General features: G+C 34.9%; 3 protein-coding genes across 7 annotated transcripts; 1 reads left to right on the top strand and 2 right to left on the bottom strand.

The window, feature by feature from the left end:
• Positions 1-2,283: 2,283 nt before the first annotated feature.
• Positions 2,284-5,727, bottom strand: LOC113707901 (uncharacterized). 2 transcript variants are annotated; one of them, XR_011821076.1, is made up of 5 exons: positions 5,506-5,727; positions 4,470-5,171; positions 4,203-4,394; positions 2,691-2,922; positions 2,284-2,559 (listed from the first exon to the last, which is right to left on the bottom strand). XR_011821076.1 is itself a non-coding variant. In XM_072065028.1 (4 exons), the coding sequence occupies exons 2-4, from the start codon at positions 5,145-5,147 to the stop codon at positions 2,902-2,904; spliced, it is 891 nt and encodes a 296-aa protein (XP_071921129.1). In that variant the 5' UTR covers positions 5,148-5,171; positions 5,506-5,727; the 3' UTR covers positions 2,588-2,901. The 2 variants fall into 2 exon arrangements, 1 of the variants encoding a protein (XP_071921129.1); XM_072065028.1 differs by lacking the exon at positions 2,284-2,559 and having other exon boundaries at positions 2,588-2,922.
• A 2,570-nt stretch (positions 5,728-8,297) lies between these two features.
• On the top strand, positions 8,298-12,033 carry LOC113707735 (probable hexosyltransferase MUCI70). 3 transcript variants are annotated; one of them, XM_027230038.2, is made up of 8 exons: positions 8,298-8,628; positions 8,995-9,146; positions 9,286-9,447; positions 9,952-10,020; positions 10,113-10,312; positions 10,452-10,867; positions 11,250-11,434; positions 11,638-12,033. In XM_027230038.2, the coding sequence occupies exons 2-8, from the start codon at positions 9,068-9,070 to the stop codon at positions 12,006-12,008; spliced, it is 1,482 nt and encodes a 493-aa protein (XP_027085839.1). In that variant the 5' UTR covers positions 8,298-8,628; positions 8,995-9,067; the 3' UTR covers positions 12,009-12,033. The 3 variants fall into 3 exon arrangements, with proteins under 3 accessions (XP_027085839.1, XP_027085840.1, XP_071921318.1); XM_027230039.2 differs by lacking the exon at positions 8,995-9,146 and having other exon boundaries at positions 8,490-8,628; XM_072065217.1 differs by lacking the exons at positions 8,995-9,146; positions 9,286-9,447 and having other exon boundaries at positions 8,491-8,628.
• A 1,048-nt stretch (positions 12,034-13,081) lies between these two features.
• On the bottom strand, positions 13,082-21,297 carry LOC113707736 (V-type proton ATPase subunit B2). Of its 2 annotated transcripts, none has more exons than XM_072065218.1 (15): positions 21,144-21,297; positions 20,718-20,776; positions 19,804-19,859; positions 19,593-19,691; positions 18,490-18,549; positions 17,112-17,227; positions 16,828-17,032; positions 16,401-16,529; positions 15,055-15,192; positions 14,788-14,938; positions 14,595-14,677; positions 14,067-14,114; positions 13,908-13,961; positions 13,672-13,755; positions 13,082-13,583 (listed from the first exon to the last, which is right to left on the bottom strand). In XM_072065218.1, exons 2-15 carry the CDS (start codon positions 20,773-20,775, stop codon positions 13,398-13,400), a joined length of 1,467 nt encoding a protein of 488 aa, XP_071921319.1. In that variant the 5' UTR covers position 20,776; positions 21,144-21,297; the 3' UTR covers positions 13,082-13,397. The 2 variants fall into 2 exon arrangements, with proteins under 2 accessions (XP_071921319.1, XP_071921320.1); XM_072065219.1 differs by having other exon boundaries at positions 21,073-21,159.
• Positions 21,298-23,207: the final 1,910 nt, after the last annotated feature.

The following is a 23,207-nucleotide window of genomic DNA, read 5'->3' as shown; positions in this document are numbered from 1 at the left end:
CGTTTAGACATTAACATTAGGGGTGACAATTTCCGACACGACTTGAAAACATTACACGAATCTAACACGAAATTAATGGATTTGGCTTGAGATTTCGCGAGTTCGGGTCAGAATTGGGTCGAACCCGATGGATCCGAAAAGAAAATGGGTAAAATTCAGGTCAACCCGCGGGTGACTTGATATGACATGATAACCAGTTTTATAAATTAAAAATAATTTAATAAACATAAAAATTATTTTATCTAACTAAACTAAGTTATTCTTTTTTTTCAAAGGCATTAATCACTTAGTTCTAAATGAATTTATTTAACTTATGTGAAGCTGAAATTATTATATTTGAACAAATAATGTATTATATTATTTTTTACTTTTATAATGTTTTAATTTATTTTGTATTTGGTTTTGGATAAAACACTTTTACAGTGTTTTAATTTATTTTAGATTTGGTTTGGAATTATTTATTTAAATTTTTATTACTTGATTATGTAATTAGTCTTGTACAAAATTAATTTTATTAGAAATTACAGTAATAAATTAATAAATTAAAATTAAGTTTCGAGTCATTTCGAATCGACCCGTTAACCCTCCAATCCGAAATTTTTGGGTTCGTGTCAGGTATTCTGACCCGTTTCAGATTGGCGGGTCAGGTTTAGGTCAAGCGGGTTTTCTGTTATACCCCAGTCTCAATCGGACCCGCCAACTCGAAACGGACCCGATTGGCACCCCTAATTAACATACCAACGGTTGGGCAATTGAATTGGGTGTAATTAATGACGAAATAATAGATAATTTCAGAGTTGATCTTGGATAGAAGAGAAAACGATGAGACAAATCATTGTAGATAAAGGCAAAAAGAGAAAACTTAACTCCTAAAACTGAAAGGGGATAAACTGACCAACGTTTGTCACTCATAAATACAGATTATAAATGATAGAGAAATGAGTTTCTACCATTGATAGAGAAATCGTTTGCTCATTTCCTAAATCCGATTGCCATTCAAACGCTTCAGACAAATCAACATCTCAAACGGTTATTTGCGACTGAAAAGGTGAATTATTGGTAACTAAGGGATATTCCGATAATTACACCAGCATACAAGCATATATAGGTTGTACAAAATGCAAAAACGATTACACACTAATTAAACATTCCATCAATACCCAGGTTACTCATCAATGGCAACTTTAAATGTATTAAATGGGGTCATTTCAGTAAATATATCCAAATACATGCTTTCTTAATTTGTACCTAAAATTTTTAAACTAATACTCATAAATCTTCCATCTATGCGGTTGAAATTCAACATATTTTTTGACCAAAACTCAATCTTATATAGTATAAGGATTTTGGATATGAAAATCGCTAAATATTTATTCAAGACCCTTCTAAGTAGGCTTAAAAAAAAAATTTGACAAGCTTCCTCAAACTTTCTTCCCATTTCCTTTTAATTTGGAAGGTAAAGTTTAGGTTACTATTTGTCCTCTTAAAATCCCTCCATTTTCTTTCTTTTCTTTCTTACTAAAAACTAACAAACGAAGGAAAACTTAACTTTTTTTTCTTTTCCTTTCTTTTCTGTCCAAATCCTCCACTCTCAAACCAAGCCTAGGATGCTTTTGATAAAACAGAAATATGAAAAATTGAAGTTTGAAAACTGAAATCTGAATCCATTAATATTGAATTATTAAATATTAAACCTAATGCATTTGAGTGCATATCATATTCAGTGATAAATAAATAGGTTATTATTCAATTTTACGAGCAAATTTTGTCCAGAAAATTCAGTACCATTTAATTAATTCAAATGTTCAATTTCTAATTATATATGTTAAGATCTAAATTTATTAAATTAAAATGCTGAACTGAATTATTAAACAAAACCTTAACCACTTCTTAAACTTTGTCCCCTGATTATACGCGTCATAGAGCAACAGCTCTATGAAGATAAATAAACCAAAAAGAAAAAACTTCTTTATTCACCAACTTTGGCAAAAATTAGGAGGGCTAGTAATCATCGGTTTCCTCACAACAAACAAAAGGCAATGATTGGTTTGTCGTGGAAACAGTGTGAAACAAAGATGACTAAAGGGCATTTATCAAAAGGCAGAGAGCTTTTAGATTAATTCATAAAAATGCGACTCAAATTACATTACAATCAGAAAATGTCGTCAGTTTTCCATTTCTTTTCCAGAACTTCGACGAGACTGAGATCATTCTAAGCAATCGGAGGAGGGCATTCATATTCATTTTTCTGATAGTGTATCTAAAATTTAATGACAACGAGAATTAGATTCACAGATTGATTTACATTCGAACAATATCAATCATTTATACACATCTACTCTATAACTGTGAAAGTTACGTGTCTCTAATCTGGATAATCTTGATATTTTCCATGACAAATTGCTCAAGAAGCTTTCATAGAATGCCTGTTCTGTAGAAAAGGAAGAAAGAGTTCCCACCCATTCTTTCCTTTTTCCACAGGTCCGTCCGGTCCCAAAAATGTGTCAGTGTCAATTAGGCTCATTCATCGCCTGCGCAGAAACTTGTGAGCTTATAGCCCTGAAAACATAGCGAGCGCAACCGAAACTTGAGAAGAATACAAACTCCAAAGCTGTGATTGGGTATGTGAAATGCCTACCCATCCGTATGAACAATGCAAACAGAATATATGTCCAAGTACTGAAAATTACATGGATCTTATAGTCATGTCCTATGAACGTGCATCTGCCACGGCCGAACATAATTTTGCTCCTTTCTTTCTGTTACAGAGTCCGCAAGCTGGTTAGGGAGTGAAATTAGAGCTCACGATCTCAACAATTATGAGAAGCAGTCACTGGATGTTGACCGCTCGAAGAACATAAACCATGATGGCTTTGAAACTCCAATTCTTCTTCTTACCAGTTACTTCTGCTTCTGAGCAGCCTGTCATCCATGGAACATCATCAGAAATCATCCAAAACATCAAAAACACTAATTATCAAGTTATCCAACTATCTTTCTTAACCCAATTTGATAAGGAAATTCAGCATTCTAACGTTCAAAGAACAAATTGATGAAAATGACCAGTACAGACGCAAGAACCTTTTCCTTTTGCTATTCTACTCTTGTTCATTTTTATTATACTTTCTTGAATTTGTTTAACAGCGGTCACTTGCAGAACACAAAACATATAAGCATACATGACACAACACCATAGAACGGTACATCAAGAAAGAAGAAGATAAAGCAATTCACACTAACGAAAAATAAAAGAAAATAATAATTGCATTTTTATGTCAATTCATTCCTGTGAAAGCCTATGAAGTTAATTAGCCAAATATCAACCAACTTCACATCCCTGACAGCCAAGAATTTCCTTAAGGTCATAAGTTTCCCTAACATATAAGTACCCTAAACCATAAAAGCACCCAACTTTTCGATCTAATTCTTAAGAAACCTTCCCCTTTTTTAAGAAAAAAGTTTGGGTGGGTTCCGTTTCGATCAACACCATGGGTCAAGACATGCCTCTGAGACCATAGATCGCTTACAGAGGTTCTTACAGATCTCCCATCAACACAACCCTCACATTAGCAGTGGAATTCGAACGCACAACCTTTTGAAAGGAAGTGGCCCGTCCTTGTTAACTGAGCCAACTTGTTGGCTCTTAAGAAACCTTCGAGAAGTAGCTTGTCAACATCAAAAGTTAGAATCCCATGTTCCTACAGTGTTAGCTACTGAAGATGAAGTCATTTCCTCAATTAATCGATAAAATTAAACACTACAACACTAGCAAACAAAAAATTAGATGAGCTCCCATTCCTAATTGCACGACTTCACATAGACAACATACTAACCGGTAACAAACATACACAATTAATTAGCAGCTAGAGAATTTTTACTGTTATGGAACTGCGAAGAACAATTACTCCTTTCAAAGACTATTCGAAGGTGAAAAAAGAAGCATCATGCTCAGGACCAAAATCCATGACACTAACACCCAAAAGCTATTTAAATAAGTGATAGCCATCTCCCTTCACTAGGCAAGTTTCATGTTATAGCCTTTCATAGCAAAATTCTGTGAGGTTACAAATTTCCTAAATTCAAATTATAGGCCTAACAAGTAGAAAAGAAAGGGGAAGAAAAACAGTATCAAAAGAAATATAAGATCATAACAACTTATTTATACCAAATATGATCAATAATATTATCAAAAATTATCAAACCTTTCTCAATTTCTCTAGCACTGAATCTTCAAAGGCCTGATATCCAGCACCCACTAAATTATTGAGTTTTGGTTCATCAGGTTCCACACCATCCTGGGCACAAGAGAATACAGGAGTAGTTTGAGCTGGTTTAAGCGGCAAAACTAGTAACGGATTGGATAAACTGCCTAAGACATTTCCTACAGCAGCAACCTGCAAAATGGAAATTAGTTAGAACAAAAGAACGACTATCATTAACTTTCATTTAAAAAGCTTTTAAATACTCACAGCTGCATCGTTGGAAGCCATCACAACAAGGGCTGAGCCTTTCTTCTTAGAACTCTTAATAACCACATCTTCAACCTCACCAAACCCTTGAAAAATTTCCCTCAATCTATGAGCACTATAATCTTCACCGACCTTTTCCCATGACACCTTAAGCACCTTCCCTTTATCTACAGTTTTCCCTCCATCACCAGTATTTCTCTGTGGCGATTTAGATGTATCCTTTTGAGGGGTAGGGGTAGGCATAGCAGAAGATGCCTTGTTAGTGAACATTGAACGAATTCTGGCAATCTCATCTTTCAACTTCCTAGCAATTCTATCCTCCTCTTCTCGAGCTCTCAACTCAGGGTCAACAGCAAAGGCAGCTCGTTCCCTTTCTTCAAGATCAGACATCATTTTCCGTCGCTTAGTATCCTGTCGGGATTGGCGTTGAATCTTCTCTTTCCTTATACGAACCAAATCATCAAATAATTTCCTTGCTTTTTCATCCTTGAGAATCTCATATGACGTCTTCAGCTTTTGGAAATTAGCATGGGCATTTGGATCATCGGGTCTCTTATCAGGATGTAACTCCAACGCCTTCAATCGATATGCCTTTGAAATTTCTTTCTCACTGAGTCTTGCCCCTTCTTCCTCCGATGGCAGGCCCAATACGACATAGTGATCTATTTCAATATCCATTTCTTTTCCTTTAATAGTGGTATGCTGCGCATCAAGAAGACAGACAATTCAGTATTTTGTAAGATAAAAAGAAGTAATTACTATCCTGTTATGAAAGACGTTATCATCAATACCCCAATCCTTAAACCCTCGCACTCTTTAGAAATCCAATCCTAGTTCCTATACTACAAATTTAATTTATCAACCAAAATCACTAAACCAAATAAAAATCTTCATCCAATTTTTACCAGCTGCAGAATTCGATGAAGTAATTGTGCTTAAACACGACAAAGTAATTCGCACAGACGATAGCGGATTATAACGGTGAAAATCCAAAAATTCTAAATTAGGTTGAACATAACGTAATAGCATAACCTACCTCCTCTTCTTGTCAAACCGCCGTGAAACAAGTCGATGGAAGCTACCGGTATTAGACCAATAATGCCAGAAGACAAGAGACCAGCACAGATTTTGCCAGATGCCAAGATAGATAGCTGTTGTGTGTGGGTTATTACTGGCGGGAGAAAACCGAGGTTGGGTGTGGAAACGTCTCCTGTTGGGATTTGGGGGTTTTATAGTTTAGACTGCAAAACTTTTTTATTTTTTTTCCTCCTTTTATGCTTTGAGTATAATTTTTTGTTTTAGAGAAACAAAGGCCTCGAACTTTTAGGTTTGCATACGTTTATTATTTAGTCCTCTAGCTATTGATTATTATTACTCCCTCCGTCCCACTTTGATAGTCCCGTTTTCCTTTTTCGTCTGTCCCAAATTATAATCCACTTTTCAATTGAAGAATGTAATTGTATTTTAATTTTTCTAAAATACCCTTATTCAATGTAAGTTGTTGTTACTATAAACCTACCCCATTTAATGAGAGTTGATTCTTTTTTTACCATCAATTCAAGTTCCCATAAAGTTTTACCATATTTAATGTGAGAATATTTTAGGAAAATAGCAATCTAAATTTACTTTTCCAACAAAGTTAACTATTTTTTCTTAAAGTATGTGAAAAAAGAAATGGAACTATCAAAGTGGGATAGAGGGAGTATTATTTTTACTCTCTCAAGGTTTAAAATTGTACATGTGTATCCTCTCATTCATTTGAGTTATTGATTTTTGTACAAGTCTTTTTTTTTTAAAAAAAAGTATAAGTATAAAGTTTTGAATTTAAAACCCCTTACTTGTATTCTTTTCTCTTCTTCCAGTACCACTTAATCCATCCCATTCTCCGAAGGGTAGTCGGATAAAAATGTAAAATGTACACAATCACATTAAGAGTTTTTTATTCAATACAAATTAGGGCCCTGTTTGGAAGTGCAAGTTTTTTACAAGTTTGTTTCCTACAAGTTTTTTAACAACTTTTGCTACAGGAACTCCAAAAAATTTCACAAAATTTTTTACCTACATGCCTCAAAATACCCAAAACACACAAAAAAAAATTCCCTCCCCTTTTTCTTCTACCTCCGTCACCCACTCCAACCCACCACCACCTCCTCCTCCCCCACCTCCCCTTTTTCTTCTTCTTTCTCCGTCACCACCACCTCTGTCATCACCTCTTCCAATGCCCAGTAAGAACAATTAGGCCTCCCCATGAATGGAGGTAGCACCGATTCATCAGCAACTGGGCCTTGCGAAGTTTCCGATGCCAAACTCGTCCCAACCGGTGAGCAACTTGGCAGGTTTCTGCTTGAAGGGAACATCGCCGGCGACTTTGCCGATATCGCAGAAGTGGAAGGAACACTGGCACGGGCGGATGGAACCTCTGCAATGGCTGGAACTGGATAACTTGTTGAGCTTTCGATTGGAGATGATGCAAGGGGTGACACTGCCGGAGCATTCACCAGAGAGAAGCCGCAGATATTGTTGGATGAATCTTTGGAGATGGAGAAGGAACGGGGGGATGCATGAGGGCTGGCCGGAGAAGCTGTGGGCACAGGAGTTTTTGAGGGGGAAGGGGAAGGGAGGAAGGAAAAGAAAAAGAAAGAAAGAAAAAGAAAGAGAAAATGAAAAAGGAAGGACAAAAAATGGTGACCATTGCTGCTGGGGAGGCAACGCAGAAGTAACGGGGGAGGGAAGGGGGAGTGGGAAGGAAGAGGAAGAAGAAGAAGAGAGGAAAGAAAAGAAAAAAAAAGAGAAAAAAAAAAAAGAAAAGGAAAAAAACTTCCAAAAAACTTCTTAAAAAAACTTAAAAATTTTTTTCATCTTAAAAAATTTTTCCAAAAACTTCTACAGTACACTACAGTAAAGTTTTAGACAAACTTCCAAAAAACTCAGATTCCAAACAGGCATCTAGGTGTCCATGATGTGAGAATTTTATTAGTATAAAACTATGGGAGAATTTAATGTGAATCGTGCATTGAAGTAGTTGGAAACTATAGTAAAGTGCATAATTGTGTTATAGCATATTAGAGAATTTCGTGCCAAAACTTTCATTAAAATGATAGAGTATTTTTTAATAAAATGATATAGTACAATATTTTTGTCAATCTTTGATTCTTAATATGACCGTATTTTGCGAGATTCACAGAAAATCAAGTCCAAAGTTTGGTACTTACATTAAAAGCAAAATCCACATGTATAACTTCGTTAAAATTTGACTCCAATAAAATATTAATCAATCTTTAATCAACAGCAATTAATAGTTATTGATTAGACACGAATAGTTGCAATAGTCATCAACAATAGTTGGTGGAAAAATATGCTGCTTGAGATAGGTTTCATTACCAGGGGAGGTATCTGGGTAATGGATTCTTCTTTAAGACATAGTAGAGGCTGTTCTATTAACTTTCCCGTAATCCCACATCGGAGTTGGGGGGTTAGGTAGTTAAATCCCCAGACTTGTCTCAAGAGTTGCCGGCTTTTAGGATTAAATTTGGGATTAGATTTAATTAACTAACGTCAAAAGTCTGAAAAAAAAAAAAAGGTTTCATTAGAATGTTCTTCTTTTGTTTAAGTTTTTTCTCCAATTAAAATTTATGGAAGGGTCAAACTTTTTAAAATGTTAGAAACAAAAAAATACAATTAATAATTGAAGGGTTAAAAGTGCACAAAATTAAATGTTCGATGGTCATCATGTTAAGAAAAGTTAAAAAAACAAAGTACTATAAAAAATTCTTTATTTACTTCACTTTCCAAAATAGTTATCGTATTTTTCCCCTTCCAACTAGGATCATATAAGAAGCAAAAAGATTTATTTTTTTTTTCTTTTTTATGGAATGTTTTCCGTCAAAACTCGAAAGTTATTTTTTTTTCTTAAAAAAAAAAAAAAAAAGGGAACGTTTTCCCGTCCAAAGTCCCACGGTTTAACATCTTCCCCAGTTGGTGGAAGGTTTCAAGCCTTGTCGGTGTCGGGGTTAGGCTGTTGGCGAGGTTGATAAAACGGCGCCGTACCGTCAAACTGAAAAGCGGAAGAGACGTATAAATAGGCTACTGTAGGGAGAAACGACGATCCGGAGGCGCCCCTCTTTGGGATTCAAGGTTCACTTTCTTCTTCAATACAAAGGTATTACTGCCGGGAAATTTCTGCATCCTCCCCACAACTCTCCCGGGCTACCATTCAAACCAAGCAATTCATTGCCAAGAATTGAACTTTGGCACAATATATCAATCTCTAATTCATTTTTCAGTTTTCATTTTTTTTAAAATTTTTTTCGGTGAATATCACAGAATCTCTCTCCTTTCCTTTTTTATGTTTTTTGGGTTGTAATTGTTAGCTTTCTAGTACGTATATCACTACCAATTGTCCAAAGTAGATCCAAGGGGTACATTGAACTTTGTATCTTCAGTTGAGCTTTCTTCCTGTCAATTCTTGCTGAAACTTTCCGCTAGTTGAATAAAAATCACAGCTCCTTTGGATCCCTCCTCTCAGGAAACTTCATTCTGCTATTTGTCTAATCAGTATTTGGGATACCCCGAATTCCCTGAATCATTTATGCATTGAAATGGACAATGATTTTCAACGTTCCGTTTCATTACGGGCCAGTCGTAGGCCGGACCGAATTAATTTATCCTACCAGAAAGGTAACAACTTTTTTTTTTTTTGCTTAAACATAATCCGTTGTACTACTATTTTGTTGTATTTCTCTGACAATTTGAGTATTATTATCATGATTGTTATTTTTTACTTCGTGGATTTGTATACTTTGTGTATGTTTCTTAGGTGGTGGTGGGAACTCAGCGCCAGATTTCTCAATGAAGATTATATGGAAGAAGGGTTTTATTAGATTGGTGTTGGTGGCTGGGATTATTTGGATGCTACTTATTCTTTCTGCTTTACTGTTTCATATTTGGTCTTGTCAATCTTCTCTTGCTTTCTTTTCAGGTACTCGTATTTTTTAAACTCATTACTTACTTTTTGGTTTTATACTTCTCGATTCTTTCTTGTTGTGCACAGTGCACGCTATTATACGTGAAGCAATAGGTTTTCTTTGTTAATTTTTTCCCCGAAAATCCAAAGAAGGAAGATAGGAGAGATGCTTTTTTTTGTAGCTGATACCGTCAATGCTTTGAAAGTCGAGAAAATCATTGAAATGCATAATGTCAACTTTATTTTCCATAATAGGGGAGTAGCAGTGTTTCGCCATGAGTTTAAATGAATTTTGAAGTTCGTGTAACAAGTAGCTAACTTTTCACCATAAGGTAAATAATGAAAATCCCTCATTAGGCAAGGATAATAATGCCTTTAGGGGAAACATAAAAGAAATATCTTACAATGCCGTCCGGAAATTGTCAGCACATTTGCCAATACTCCAGTTTAGTGTGGAATAGAGTGGTGGATAATGTATAAAAACTAGGGTGCTTTCTGATGTTATTTTTTGGTCTGCAGCTTTTTGTAACAAAGATAGCAAGGTATTCGACAAGCTATACACAATGGGTCTTGTTAGACCACCACACCGTAAGATCGCTGCTGCTTATCATTGCTGCTACACACAAATCTCTGTTTCCTGATGTCCATAACTAGTATTTTTGTTCTTAATGTTTCACTAGGCTGTCCAATTCCTGTCGCTGATGACCCTAATACTGTAGTAATTCCAAAAAGAGGATCCCCTGAGAGATTTGTTCAAAGTTTATCCTATATAATGGAAGATGACATGGCTAGTCATAGATCTGAATCGCCTCCTCTCTTTGGAGGACATCAGACCTGGAAACAAAGAGATAAAAGCTTCAAAGTAAAGCCTACGATGAAGGTAAATAACACTGGTTCTTGCACATTTTCCCATTTAAATCTGACATATTTTGCTTGAATCATGTTTAGTAGGTCAATGGACTATTACAGTTTGGCATGTAGCTCCTGTGATTGCTTTGAGACATGTATTCTTTCTTCAGGTGCATTGTGGTTTTATGAAAAATGGTGGTGCAGAAATGGACCCAAAGGATATCGAATATTCCAAGAAGTGTCGATTTGTTGTTGCATCTGGTATATTTGATGGATATGATCTACCTTATCAACCATCCAATATAAGCCAGCGCTCGAGGAAGCTATTTTGTTTTCTGATGGTGGTGGATGAAGAATCTTATAAGTTTATCAAGGGAAATGTTACAGTTAGAAAGGATGAGGCTGGTGGGCAGTGGGTGGGTATCTGGCGTCTAGTTCTGCTGAAGCATCCGCCTTATGATGAGCCCAGGAGGAATGGAAAGGTTCCAAAGATATTAACCCACCGACTATTTCCTCATGCACAATACAGCATATGGATTGATGGTAAAATGGAGCTTATAGTTGATCCGTTGCTAATTTTAGAAAGGTATGGTCCTTTTAATAATTTATGGTAGCCTAAACTATACTGGTTATTCTGTGTAAAATGCGGTAGGATTCATCTGTTATTTGGAATTGGTTTTTGTCTTGGCTATTTATAACATGGTAAAGTATTGGGTAGGACAGAGTTAATACCAAAGTCGGGGAGAGGAAGGATTGATTTTCGTTTGGTTTTAATTTTCTGGGCCTTGTTCATTTAGTATTTGAATAATGGTAGAATCTGCGCACGATTTTTAGGTCAGGTATAATGCCTCATTCTGTCATGATCAACTCACCTCTGGCAGTAGTAGTTTGGAGAGTTAGATTTTAAATCTGTATGCGACATCATATATATCATAGTTCTTTAACCTCAAGAATTTCTGTTGCTTCAGATATCTATGGCGGGGGAAGCACACATTTGCAATTGCACAGCACAAGCATCATAGAAGTGTATATGAGGAGGCTGATGCTAATAAACGTAGAAAGCGATATGCTCGTCCTCTTATAGATCTCCACATGAGAATTTACCGCTATGAGGGGATGGAGCCATGGAATCCAAAGAAAGGCACTTTGAGTGGTATGAGAACTTCTCATTTTGCTTCATAATTATTGCTTGCTTTTATCTATGGAGAGAATTACTAAAGTCCTGCTTGTAGTACCACTGTTTGTTTTACTGATAAAAAAAAAAAAAAAAAAAGGCTAGCAGCACTTGCATTTCTCTTCATCATTCAGCGTTTTAATGGTGTATTATGCTCCTGACAAAATTCCTATTCCTTGCAGATGTGCCTGAAGGAGCCGTTATCATTCGCGAACATACTGCTATGAATAATTTGTTTAGTTGCTTATGGTTTAATGAGGTTAACCTCCTTACGCCAAGAGATCAGCTGAGCTTTGGCTATGTTGTTTACAGGTTGGGAGGTCTCTTCAAATTTTTTATGTTCCCAAACTGTGAATACAACTCAATTTTTATTCTGCACCCACACATTCGGGAACATTCGTCCCCAATAGAGTGGGTGAAAACATTAGAGGAGTTTGAGAAAGACCCTAGCTTGAAAGAGACTAGGGGAGGATTAGGCTTGTGGAACCCTTATCCTGGGAATCTTGATTTGGTTGTGCTACCACCTGTAGCTAGAACATCAAAAGCAGGATAACACGTATCTTCCTTTCTTTTTTTTTTTTTTTCTGTGGGTGATTGCTGAAGTTTTTCACATTTTTGGTCGTTTACCATTTTCCCCCATTTTTTAGGAGAGTACGAGTAAAAAAATAGTACGAGATAATTGCAATTTCTGACTTACCTTGGTTAATTGGTATAGACGATGGTTTTCACCAAGAAAAAAACAAATTCATGGCAACTTTGACGGGGAACCTCTGTATGTATGTTCAAATTTGGTTGTGGCCTTGCCATGGTCCTTGATGATGTGCAACAGCTTTTCATAGAATATAGGATGCGACTTGATTAGTTAAATCAGAAAATCATGAGTTAGTACCACCAGCTTAAATATCTGAAGCTTCGAGCTACTGTGACTTTAGGTCGATTATTAGCCAATTTCTCATGTAAAGCATCTTTAGTTTTACTGTGAATTTTTATCTTTGGTAAATCCCTTGAGCAGAAAATTTCAGGAGGCTGAGAGTGTATTCATCCTAGACATTGTATTGCATCAGAATTTGTACAGCTGCATTAAGCTAAGCTAAGCTGAGCTTTTGTAATCCCGCACTCCCGCGCACTTGTCCTATGGCTATGGGACACAACCATGATCGAACCAAGTAAACTTGGCCTTAAATGTGATTGCTTTTCTTCGTTGGGAAGGATCAAGCAAGTTTTCTCACCTTTGTTTCTGATGGAGGCCCCTTGCTGCAATTAGCTATCAGAAATTGAATGATTGCTGGAGCATTGATATATCTCTAATATTTTCAATACAGATATATATATATATCTAATTTGTCATTTCAATAATGCTAAAAGCAAAACCAGCCGTACACAGCATAAATCACTAACCCAGAATGTACTTGGCCACAATGAATCGTTCGTGGCCAACCCTTACCTCCCACCTTCTTACCTCCCACCTTGTTACTTAATTGTGACCGTCACTAAAATGTGGCTGCCTCCAACAGGGCTCTCCATCAGTGAGGCCTCTCTTTCTCTCCTCCAAAATCAGACTAAAATAGGTTATACTAATATTATCGTTGTGACAAAAAAAAAAAAAGAAAAAAAAAGAATCCTTCATGAAAAAACACAAGAATACATGTTTCGAGATGCAAAACAGACGTAACAATATCTTATGGAAGCCCTGAATATCCCCTTCAACTTAACAGACAAAGCCCGTGATATATTTGGGCAACGACAATAATGATAATAATTACACACACTAATTGCGCTCAACAAAAGAATATCTGTGTCTTTCAGCTTTTCCGGAGAGTATTGCTCTAGGGGATCCTAGAAGATGTAAATTTTATTCTCGAACTCGACAGATAAAAATACAAAAGCTCATGCCAAGGCAAAGAAATCGAGGAGATCAAGTTCAGAAATCGGTGTTTTGGCATCAATTAGCTGACTCTCTACTGTAGTATTGGTCAAGCGTCTTCGCCGGAATGCGGTGGAGAAGCTCGCGTGGAAAGATGCGGAGCAAGGTCCATGCTAAATCAAGTGACTGGAAAATGTTCCTGGTATCATATGCTCCTTGAGCAACAAACTTCCTCTCAAATTTGTCAAGGAACTCCAGGTACAGCTGTTGATTTCAGCAACATTGTTACTCTTCATTGTAAATATCAATTACTTCAATTGAATGAAAAAGAAACAAATTTTCCTAAACTGACCAGATCCTCAGAAGAAAGAGCTTCTTCTCCAACCACAGCTTTCATTGCCTGCACATCCTTCCCAATTGCATAATTTGCGTACAGCTGAAGTTTTCATAGGAAGACAAATCAATCAAGCAATTAATGAATCGATACCATGAAAGAAAAATTTATAGCTTGAACTCCTCTCTCTTAAAAGTTTGCAAACAAAAGAAGGAACAGCAAAGAAAGGCTTGGAATGCTAAAACAAACAATACCTGGTTGGACACATCAGCATGATCCCGGCGAGTCATCCCTTCACCGATGGCACTCTGCAGCATTTTAAGCAATGACAAGTTCAACCATTGATGATACGTACAGTCAAAAAATTGTCAAATCATCAACCTGGCATACAGCCATGTAGAGCCTTCACTTACCTTCATTAAACGAGACAACGAAGGAAGTACATTGATTGGAGGATATATCTGTTTGCAGGGAAAATATACTGTTTTAGGCAATACTATACAAAATTCAACGGAAAAATATGTTAAAATTAAATAAGAAAAATGCATCAGACAGTGAGAAAACAATTACACTCAACATCATGGTCAGTAGCCCAAAAAGCCAGTACAAGGTAAAAGACCGATATCCAGCAAACCTCGTGCACTAATTCATTTAGCAATAGGTGAATCAATTGCTTATTTCCTACAAATATATGCTTTTGGCCTTAAATTTGACAAATCCACAACATGCATGTAACCAATGCAATGGCTTACTTTGGCTAAAAATTCCCTATGATTGTAGGACTGGGTTACTCACCATGAGACTTCTTCTGGTACCTACCTCATTTAATAAAAATTCAGGACAACGCAATTCTAACAATGCCCAAACAAGCAACTTGATGCATTCCTATACAATGACCTAATATACCAAAACAGATGCAAATAATTACTGGCAGCATGTACCTGCCTATTGTGAAGCTGCCTGTCAATATATATCTGCCCCTCTGTGATGTAACCTGTAAGATCTGGAGTTGGATGTGTAATATCTGACAAATAAGCACAATAAAAAAGTCAGGAGGACCCCGTAAGTGCATACAATCCAGTGAAATTGCAAAAAAAAATCATAAAATTGATTTTCATTTTTAAAATATATTACCATCATTGGGCATAGTCAAGATAGGAATTTGAGTAATAGATCCTTTTCGCCCTTCAATACGTCCGGCACGCTCATAAATGGTTGCCAGATCAGTATACATATAACCAGGATAGCCACGTCTTCCAGGTACTTCTTCTCGGGCAGCAGAAACCTGCAATACAAGTACTTAAACTGTCTCAGACATGTGCTGGCAAATCTACTCAGTAAAGGTTTTCAAATAGCAGCAGTTTTATTCATCATACAGTAAATGTTAAATCAGGCCCATACCTCACGAAGAGCATCAGCATAAGAACTCATATCAGTCAAGATGACAAGGACATGCTTCCCACATTCATATGCCAGATATTCAGCAGTGGTCAGAGCAATCCGAGGAGTAATGATACGTTCTATTGTAGGATCATTTGCCTGGAAGACATACAAGGAAACAGATCAGCATTGGCAGTTTTCAACCCAATTTCACCTAGGGTGCATTTGGTTCAATGACCGGAAGAGAGGGGATTACTTATCCTCGGATTACTCATCTTGGGTTGAGTCATCCTCAGCTGAGTAATCTTATTATCTAGTGTTTGGTTGGTTTCATATTAGATGGGATGTGATAGGAAATAACATCATCCTATGCTTGTTTAGAGATAGGATGAGGTGGGATTATGTAATTATAGACCAAAATACCCTTTTGTCAAACCAACAATTAGGAGTATTAATTGGGTTTGATAAACCCAAACTCAGCTTGTAAAAAGTAGAAATTTTTTATTTTGGGTTTCGGACCAACACTATGAGACCATACTCAAATCACAAATATATTGGAGTTTTGAGCTTAGTTCAGATTAGGCCAAACTTACAAGTCTCAAATGACATATCTAACCTTTCATGAACTGAAATTGACCAAGAAAATAGGGTTTTGTTTTTAGTAGGGGTAAATCAGTCTAAAATTTTTAGTAAGCGCAAATTAGTCAAAATATTAATTTTATTAATAATAGGGGCAAATTAGTCCAAAACTTAGTTATTTCATTAGCATGGGCAAATTAGTCGAAAACATAAATTTTTTATTATTATGGACACATTTGTCCAAAATTTTAATTATTTCATTACTATGGACAAATGAATAAAAAAATTAGTTTTGTTAATAGTATGGGCAAATTAGTCCAACAATAAGTTATTTCATTAATATGAGCAAATTAGTCCAACATTTAATTTTTTATAAGTAGGGGCAAATTTATCCAAAAATTTTTATGTCATTAACAAGGCCAAATTAGTCCAAAATTTAGATTATATTATAGCAAGAGAGTAGAGTTATATAACTTTTAGAATAAAGTATTATTCTATTAGCAAAGATAAATAAGTCCAAATTGGTATTATCCTACCTCTTACTCATCCCATGATAAGTTATACCACCTCCCCCATGGGATTATTTTATCCTCCATATGGGGGATTAATTCTGTTAGGTGGGATGTATCATTTCATGTAAAAAAATCAACCAAAAATGGGATGACACGGGATTAGTAATCCAATCCTGTGTCATCCCATGAACCAAACGAACCCCTATATGACGAAAGTAATCTCCCCAACAAAAGACACCACTATACTCACTCAAATTTTAATTTAAAATTAATTACCAGGTTTAGGAAGAGAGTCACTCTCTCCATAGATCCATTTTCCTCAAAATCACGTTTAAAAAACTGTGCTGTCTCCATGTTCACTCCCATAGCTGCAAAGACAATTGCAAAATTGTCCTCTTCTACATCCTGTAAGATTTAATTAGATTCAGAAAGTAATCTGAATACGCAGAAAACAGCGGTAGTAAGACAGAAGGAAACCAAGAATCCATCAATAATCACATTCATAAATTACAAAGGCAAAGGGGACTAGATATTGTCACAATAAGCTGTCAAATTTTCAAAGTAAAAAACCAGCTAATTTAGCAAATGCTACTGACTCAAAGCAGGCAACTCATATTTCTACTAAATAGAAAACAAAAACATCAATTGCACCAAAAAATTTCGATATCATCGCTCTCAACTGCAAAGTACTCCAATTATATACCTCAAGAAGATTGTCAGATTTCTCCAATCGCTTCACCAAACCAGCCTGACGACAGATCTGGGCTGCAATTTCATTATGCGGGAGACCAGCAGCTGAGAAAAGCGGAATTTTTTGTCCCCTAGCAATTGAGTTCATGACATCAATTGTAGAAATCCCAGTCTGTATCATTTCCTCAGGATATGTTCTCTCACTAGGATTGATGGAACTCCCTGAAGTAGCAGAAGTCAACATGATTTAAATGTATAACAGAAAATCACAAATCTAAACTTCTCCTCTAGCAATACTTGCCAGAAATATCCAAGTAAGCTTCAGGCAAAATAGGAGGGCCATTGTCAATAGGCTTCCCAGAACCATTAAATATGCGCCCAAGCATATCCAGTGAGACAGGAGTTTTTAAAACCTGCAAAGAATTTGTCAAAAAGGAAAATTAATGTTATAATGAGGTATAGTAAAACAGGAGAAAATCAACTAGAAGCAATCGGTCAGAAGAGAACAATGCTCCACGATAATGTGACACAAAATCACACTATAAAGGCAGAAAAGATCTCCCTCTTTCTCAATTCTATCGTCTTAATATCCACCTGAATTTATGAAATGGGTCCAAATCCAGAAGTTAAAATGAAAGACCAAGCAGAATTCCAATATTTACCTCATTAAAAGACACTACTTCTTTGTGCAATACTTAATGCGATTAGCTATGGGAAAAAGCCATTTAAAATGCATAGATTTAGTTGAAGTACATCTTATAAAAAGTTGAATTTTAATAAAGGATAACAATATTGGGACAGATAGTGTAGTGAAATTCAAGGCATGATATGCTTACAGCAGAAACCAATGCAGAATTTCCTTTAAGTGAAGTGCTCTACGTGTAAACGTTGTCCCAGAATCAGTGGCGGAGCCAGAAATTCTTCTCAGTGGTGGCAAAACTTATTAAGCTATATGGTTTAACGATGATTTCTGTATCTTGTATATTTATTTTTCAAGTCCAATTTCGTATACCATTTCAAGTTCATTTTCAAGTTGTCGACCAAATATTTTCTCATTTTACAATCATCCACATATGTTTGTCTTATTAGGATACCTTTGATATGAAACGTATGGTTAAGTGTAAGAAAATTAGACCGATGTACAAGTTGCAAGATGATAAATAGTTTACATTAACTTTCAGTTTGAAAGAATCCTATCGGGATTTGACACTATATATTTATCATGCATGTTTCTATCATCTTTTGTAGGTTTTTTACAATATATATATATATATATATATATATATATATATATATATATATAGCTGCCAAAACAAAACTTCATTCTAAGTAATTTTCAATCAAAAAATAAAAGTTTAAAAAATGCTTGACAAAAGTAAAAATCAAGAAAATAATGTATGTTAGTCATCAATACTTTTTCATAGTTTAGATGATCTAAATGATACTCACTGCAAATGGGATAGACCTTAAAATTACATATATTTAAACATTATTTATACCTTAGTGGGGGCAAACAGTTGAATTTATTACTATGTTTGTAATTCTTTCAAGTTTATAACCTATTACGCAAAGGAGCATAATGAAGGCAGTGGAGGCAAGTACCCCCATTGTGGCTCCGCCACTGCTCGGCATTCTATTAGCACAGGGGTAAGAGGGCAAGAAATAAATACTTCACCTCGCCTGTAAACTGTACAGTTGTGAACTTATTATCGATTCCAGAAGTTCCTTCAAAAACCTAAACACAGACACATGGAACAAATATCAAATAATTTATAAAATTAATTAATAACTTAATTTAACAAAAAGAAGAGATAATAACAGCGGGAGGTTAATGTACACATGTTTCAAGACAAGCATGCAGCTAGGTCAATAAAAAGAAGAATGCGAAGCAGAATCTTCCAAAAACTTAAATTAAAGGAAAAGAAAAAAGAAGCAGAATCTTCGCAACAGATACACAAGCATAAAACAATATGAATTCAATAAATCATGTAATAATATAATCTCTAACAAATACTACTCTCCAAAGAAATTAAAATGTCACACCACATGAAAAAATTCCAGGGAGAAGAACACGCAAGCAAAGAAAATATCCCCAATTATTGATCCGAAGACTTAAAACCTGAGTTGAAACCAAATTTATAGTATCCTAGAAAAGACATGCAAAACCCAACTAGCAAGATCTGGTCAAATTGTATCCAAGAACAGTTCCATGTAAGTTTATTTCTTAAGCTATTGGAAAAAGAGATATCCCGTCACAATTCTGGGAGATCACCAGCAATGACCAATATAATTTGGCAAGCAGTGCAAAATTTTTGGCACGCATTTGTTTCTTAGACCCAATTACCAGACACAACAGAAAAGCATCTCAGAGGTTACTTAAAGAAGGAGAAAATAGTCGTCAGAAATTTTCATTTATTCATTTTTCATATTTTTCTATCTTGTAACTTTTCTTTATTTTTTCCTCCAATAATCTAGTGGTTTGCATAGGGGTATCAGAGTGCAGCAAAAAAAAGAGGCTAGTGTTATCAATTAAGAAAGGTGTTCAACTCAGAAGCCCTGTTAAATCCTCATTTCTCAAAGGGATCAGAAGACAAAGAAGAGATGCACTGAAACCCCAGGGATCCCTATCAGATGCCCAGAAAATAAAAATAGTTAATTAATCATATGACAAAATATTAGTTATTAAAGAAAAAAAGCTCAAAAATTGTATTAAAGTTTATCACGAGAAAACCCCTTGATAAATTGACTGGAGTCTTTAACTGGACAAAGGGTAAACACCTGAACAACTGCTTTCTCCCCATCTACTTCCAAGACTTGTCCACGCCGAGTAGTTCCATTTCCTAAACGAATATTAACAATCTCCTGGTATTTAGGTCCCTGAAATGCAAGGACGGATACAATTCACTATATGTCATACTCAAAGTTTTTCATTACTTATCTATTATTGCATTTGTATGTAAAAATCCAGTTCAAAGCAAAGGAAGTCCACCTTGACTTTCTCAAGAATAACCAACGGCCCAGCAACTCCAGAGACTGTTCGGTATTCTGCCACACCAAAAAAAGAAAAGAAAAAAATTCAGTGAATAAATTTCAGAATCAACACTTCGTAAATCATTTACTTGGTTGGAAAAATACAAAGAAAAGAAAGAACCAAATTCCAACTACAGAAATCAAATTCTTTAAAGAACCATATCTAAAACATGCAGAGTAAACTCTATTTTGAGAACTAGTTTATAGAAGAGATCAATCTGTGATGGGACAGTTAAGAAAATACTCAGCTAAAAATATATATATAATAGGATAAGGCAAATAAAAGCACGCTTCATTATTATGAACACCTGAAAAGAAAATTTCACAGATCTCCAAAAAAAAGAATTTTTGTCTTAAGGTAATCAAAGTTATTTAAGGAAATAGAAAAAAAAAAAGTTGCTGCACAGGCTATGTCAACTACTAAACACAACAACTGATAGAAGAGAAGATAGAATGCTAAAGGGCTTCAATCTTCAGTTCCTAGATTTAATGCCTGTTACTCATTTTCAGGATTAGTAGCATTAGGAAACCTTAAGAAAACCTAACACAACTCGAGCGCTAAGCACATATTTAATACTATCAATACATTGGCAAGTGCCAACAGCTTCATCCACGAAGTAAGCATGATAAGCTCATTTCGCAAATCAAAGAGTCCAGTAAAGTCCTGATCACAGGGGTTCCTAATGAGTACTTGCAATCAAAAAGAGTACTCCAGAATAATTAAAAATCACATGCTGGCAGCATCATATCATCTGTTTGCTCGAGCATTAATCAAACAACAGCATAGAGTGAGCAAAAAACAAACAGGTATCTCAAAAAACACAAACGCACAAAATTGTAGACTAAGCATTAGTTAGAAAGCATAGAAGTTACCCATGCCAATCTCCAGAGTTCCCTCCTCCATATCGATATTGTTTTGTGCCACGCCCATACTATATATGAAAACCGAAAAGTCAGCCACAAAATTTATTTTTTTTTAAAAAAAAGCTGAAAACGAAACGAAAGAATCAAGGACGAAGTACAGTGAACTGAAACTCATTTGTTCTGACTTATCAGATCAATTAGCAAGTTTTACAGAACAACATATGACGATTAGAAACAAAACAAACAAGCAAGTTCGTCCAGATTGGCTACAAAACGGTTCAAATTCTTGATTGAAATCGCAAAATTCCAGCGCAAACAAAATAAACTCAGAAGATTGAATTCAAGTTCGGAGAAAAAGCCTAACTGTGAAAGGGACGATCACATAGGCGTAAGAAGATTGAAGATATGGATCTGAACGGAAATAAAAATGCGCACCTCTTTGGATTTCAATCTCAGACGCACCAGCCAAGAGGACAGATAAGAGTCAGACACAGAGAGAGATGGACCGAGAGAAAACGAAAACCGTAAGATCTGATGGTTGAGAGAAATAATAAAAATAATTACTACAGCTATAATTTTATTATATAATATATAATTATCGGGAACTGCTTAATTTAAGTACTGGGCATATTGTAATGCAATGAAAATTTTTTTAAAAACAAAATTATATATTTTTGGGGATGACGTGGCCGAACTGCTAGTCGTCCCTGACAGGGGGGTAATTTATGGCGATCACTACTCCCATTTCACTTTTCATCCACCCCAGGAATGGACGATATATTGCCCGTAATTAGTGGTTTCATGACTTGGCTCAATTTAATTAAAAAAAAAAAAACCAAGAAGAGTACTACTATTAATTAAACTATCTAAATATTATCTAAAATATGTGTCCAAGTGTTAATGAAGCTTTGAAATTATAATGATTAATAGTAGGGTTATTTTCACTTTACCCCTTAACGTTCGGTGTCGCTATCAATTTTCCCATTAACGTTATCTTTTAGTCACTTTGACTAACGGTCAAATTTAACGGAGTTTGTTAATTAAAGTAAAAAAATAAGTTTAGCCTTTAAAGTTATTATCATTTTACCCTCATAAACTATAGTCTCATTATTAATTTATCCCATAGAATTATTTTTTAGGCAATTTATCCCACCATTAAACCAACTTAACAAGTTAAAAAAATTTAGAAGAAAGTACCCTCCTCTTTGTACAACGAACAATAAAAAATTTAGAGTGACTATTCTCCTCTTTAGTATCAAGAAAAAAAGTCAAAATATTAATTTCTTTCTTCTTGGCAATTTTATTAATATTAAAAAAATAGAAAGATCAGGATGAGGAAAGGGAGAGGGAGGGAGAGAGATAGAGACAGAGAAAGAGAGAGAGGGAGCTCAATTCTTTTTTTTTTTTTGAAAATACAAATAAAAAAGAATTAAATACTTTTATTATTTTAAAATTATTTCACTTTACTGTTTACTACCAGATTTCAATCTTAATTCCAACAGTCTTAAATTAATACGATAATGTTAAACTTTTTTTTCTTTGCAAAATCTAATTTTCCGTCTCCTTCTTTCTTATATCCTTTTCTTTCATAGTATTAATAAGGGTGAAAAAAGAAATTTGAGAAAATCCTGTTATTTTTATATTTTTTGATCTCTTAAAGTGAAAAAAAAGAAGAACAATCATTCTACATTTTTTATTTTTAATTATATATATAAGGGTAAATATATTTAAAAAAGTTTTACCATTGTAGCTAGATTATCGATGAAGTAAAATGTCAATAAAGTAATGTTAAGAATTAAATCGATTATATCACTATAATTTAAAGAAATAAAGTAATAATAACAGTGTACTAATGTTATAGAATAAAAAGGTATTTTTGCCCAAAATTTCTTAACATGTTGAGTTGAATTACTTATGGGGGTGAAATAACTAAAAGATAACATTATTTGGTATATTAATGTAGTGGTATAGTTTAAGGAGGTAAAGTGATAATAACCTTTAATAGTATATCTTTTTGGATTAATTTTATATGCACTATTAGTGTATATACTATTACCATTAGATATATGACATATGTGCCAAATTTGAATTTAAATTTTAAAATTTTCTCATGTGTCATCCATCCAACCCTGATAGTATATACACTGACAATATATATATATATAATTTACTCTATCTTTTTTGGCATTTCCTGATACAATATTCTGTTTATTAACGTTTTTGGTTTGTTCGTCCTTCAAAAAATTAAATGTGCACGCACGCACGCACACATAGGGGTGGCAATGGGACACGGAACACCTCCCCCAATCCCCGTCCCATTGCATTTTAATTCCCCCTGCCCCGTCCCTCGCAGGGGCACTTGTGAGATTAAAAAAATTTTATTATATAATTTTATTATAATTAAATTTGTGCAAATAATTAAGTACTAAAATATCAACAAATCACTAAATTATTATTCATTGTAACTTTACAATTGAAACTTATAAAAATAATTAAACA

The sequence above is a fragment of the Coffea arabica genome, chromosome 9c (genome assembly GCF_036785885.1).
Source record: "Coffea arabica cultivar ET-39 chromosome 9c, Coffea Arabica ET-39 HiFi, whole genome shotgun sequence".
NCBI classification, from domain to species: domain Eukaryota; kingdom Viridiplantae; phylum Streptophyta; class Magnoliopsida; order Gentianales; family Rubiaceae; genus Coffea; species Coffea arabica.
Note: the sequence above shows the minus strand (reverse complement) of the source record. Positions and strands in the feature narration are given on the sequence as shown.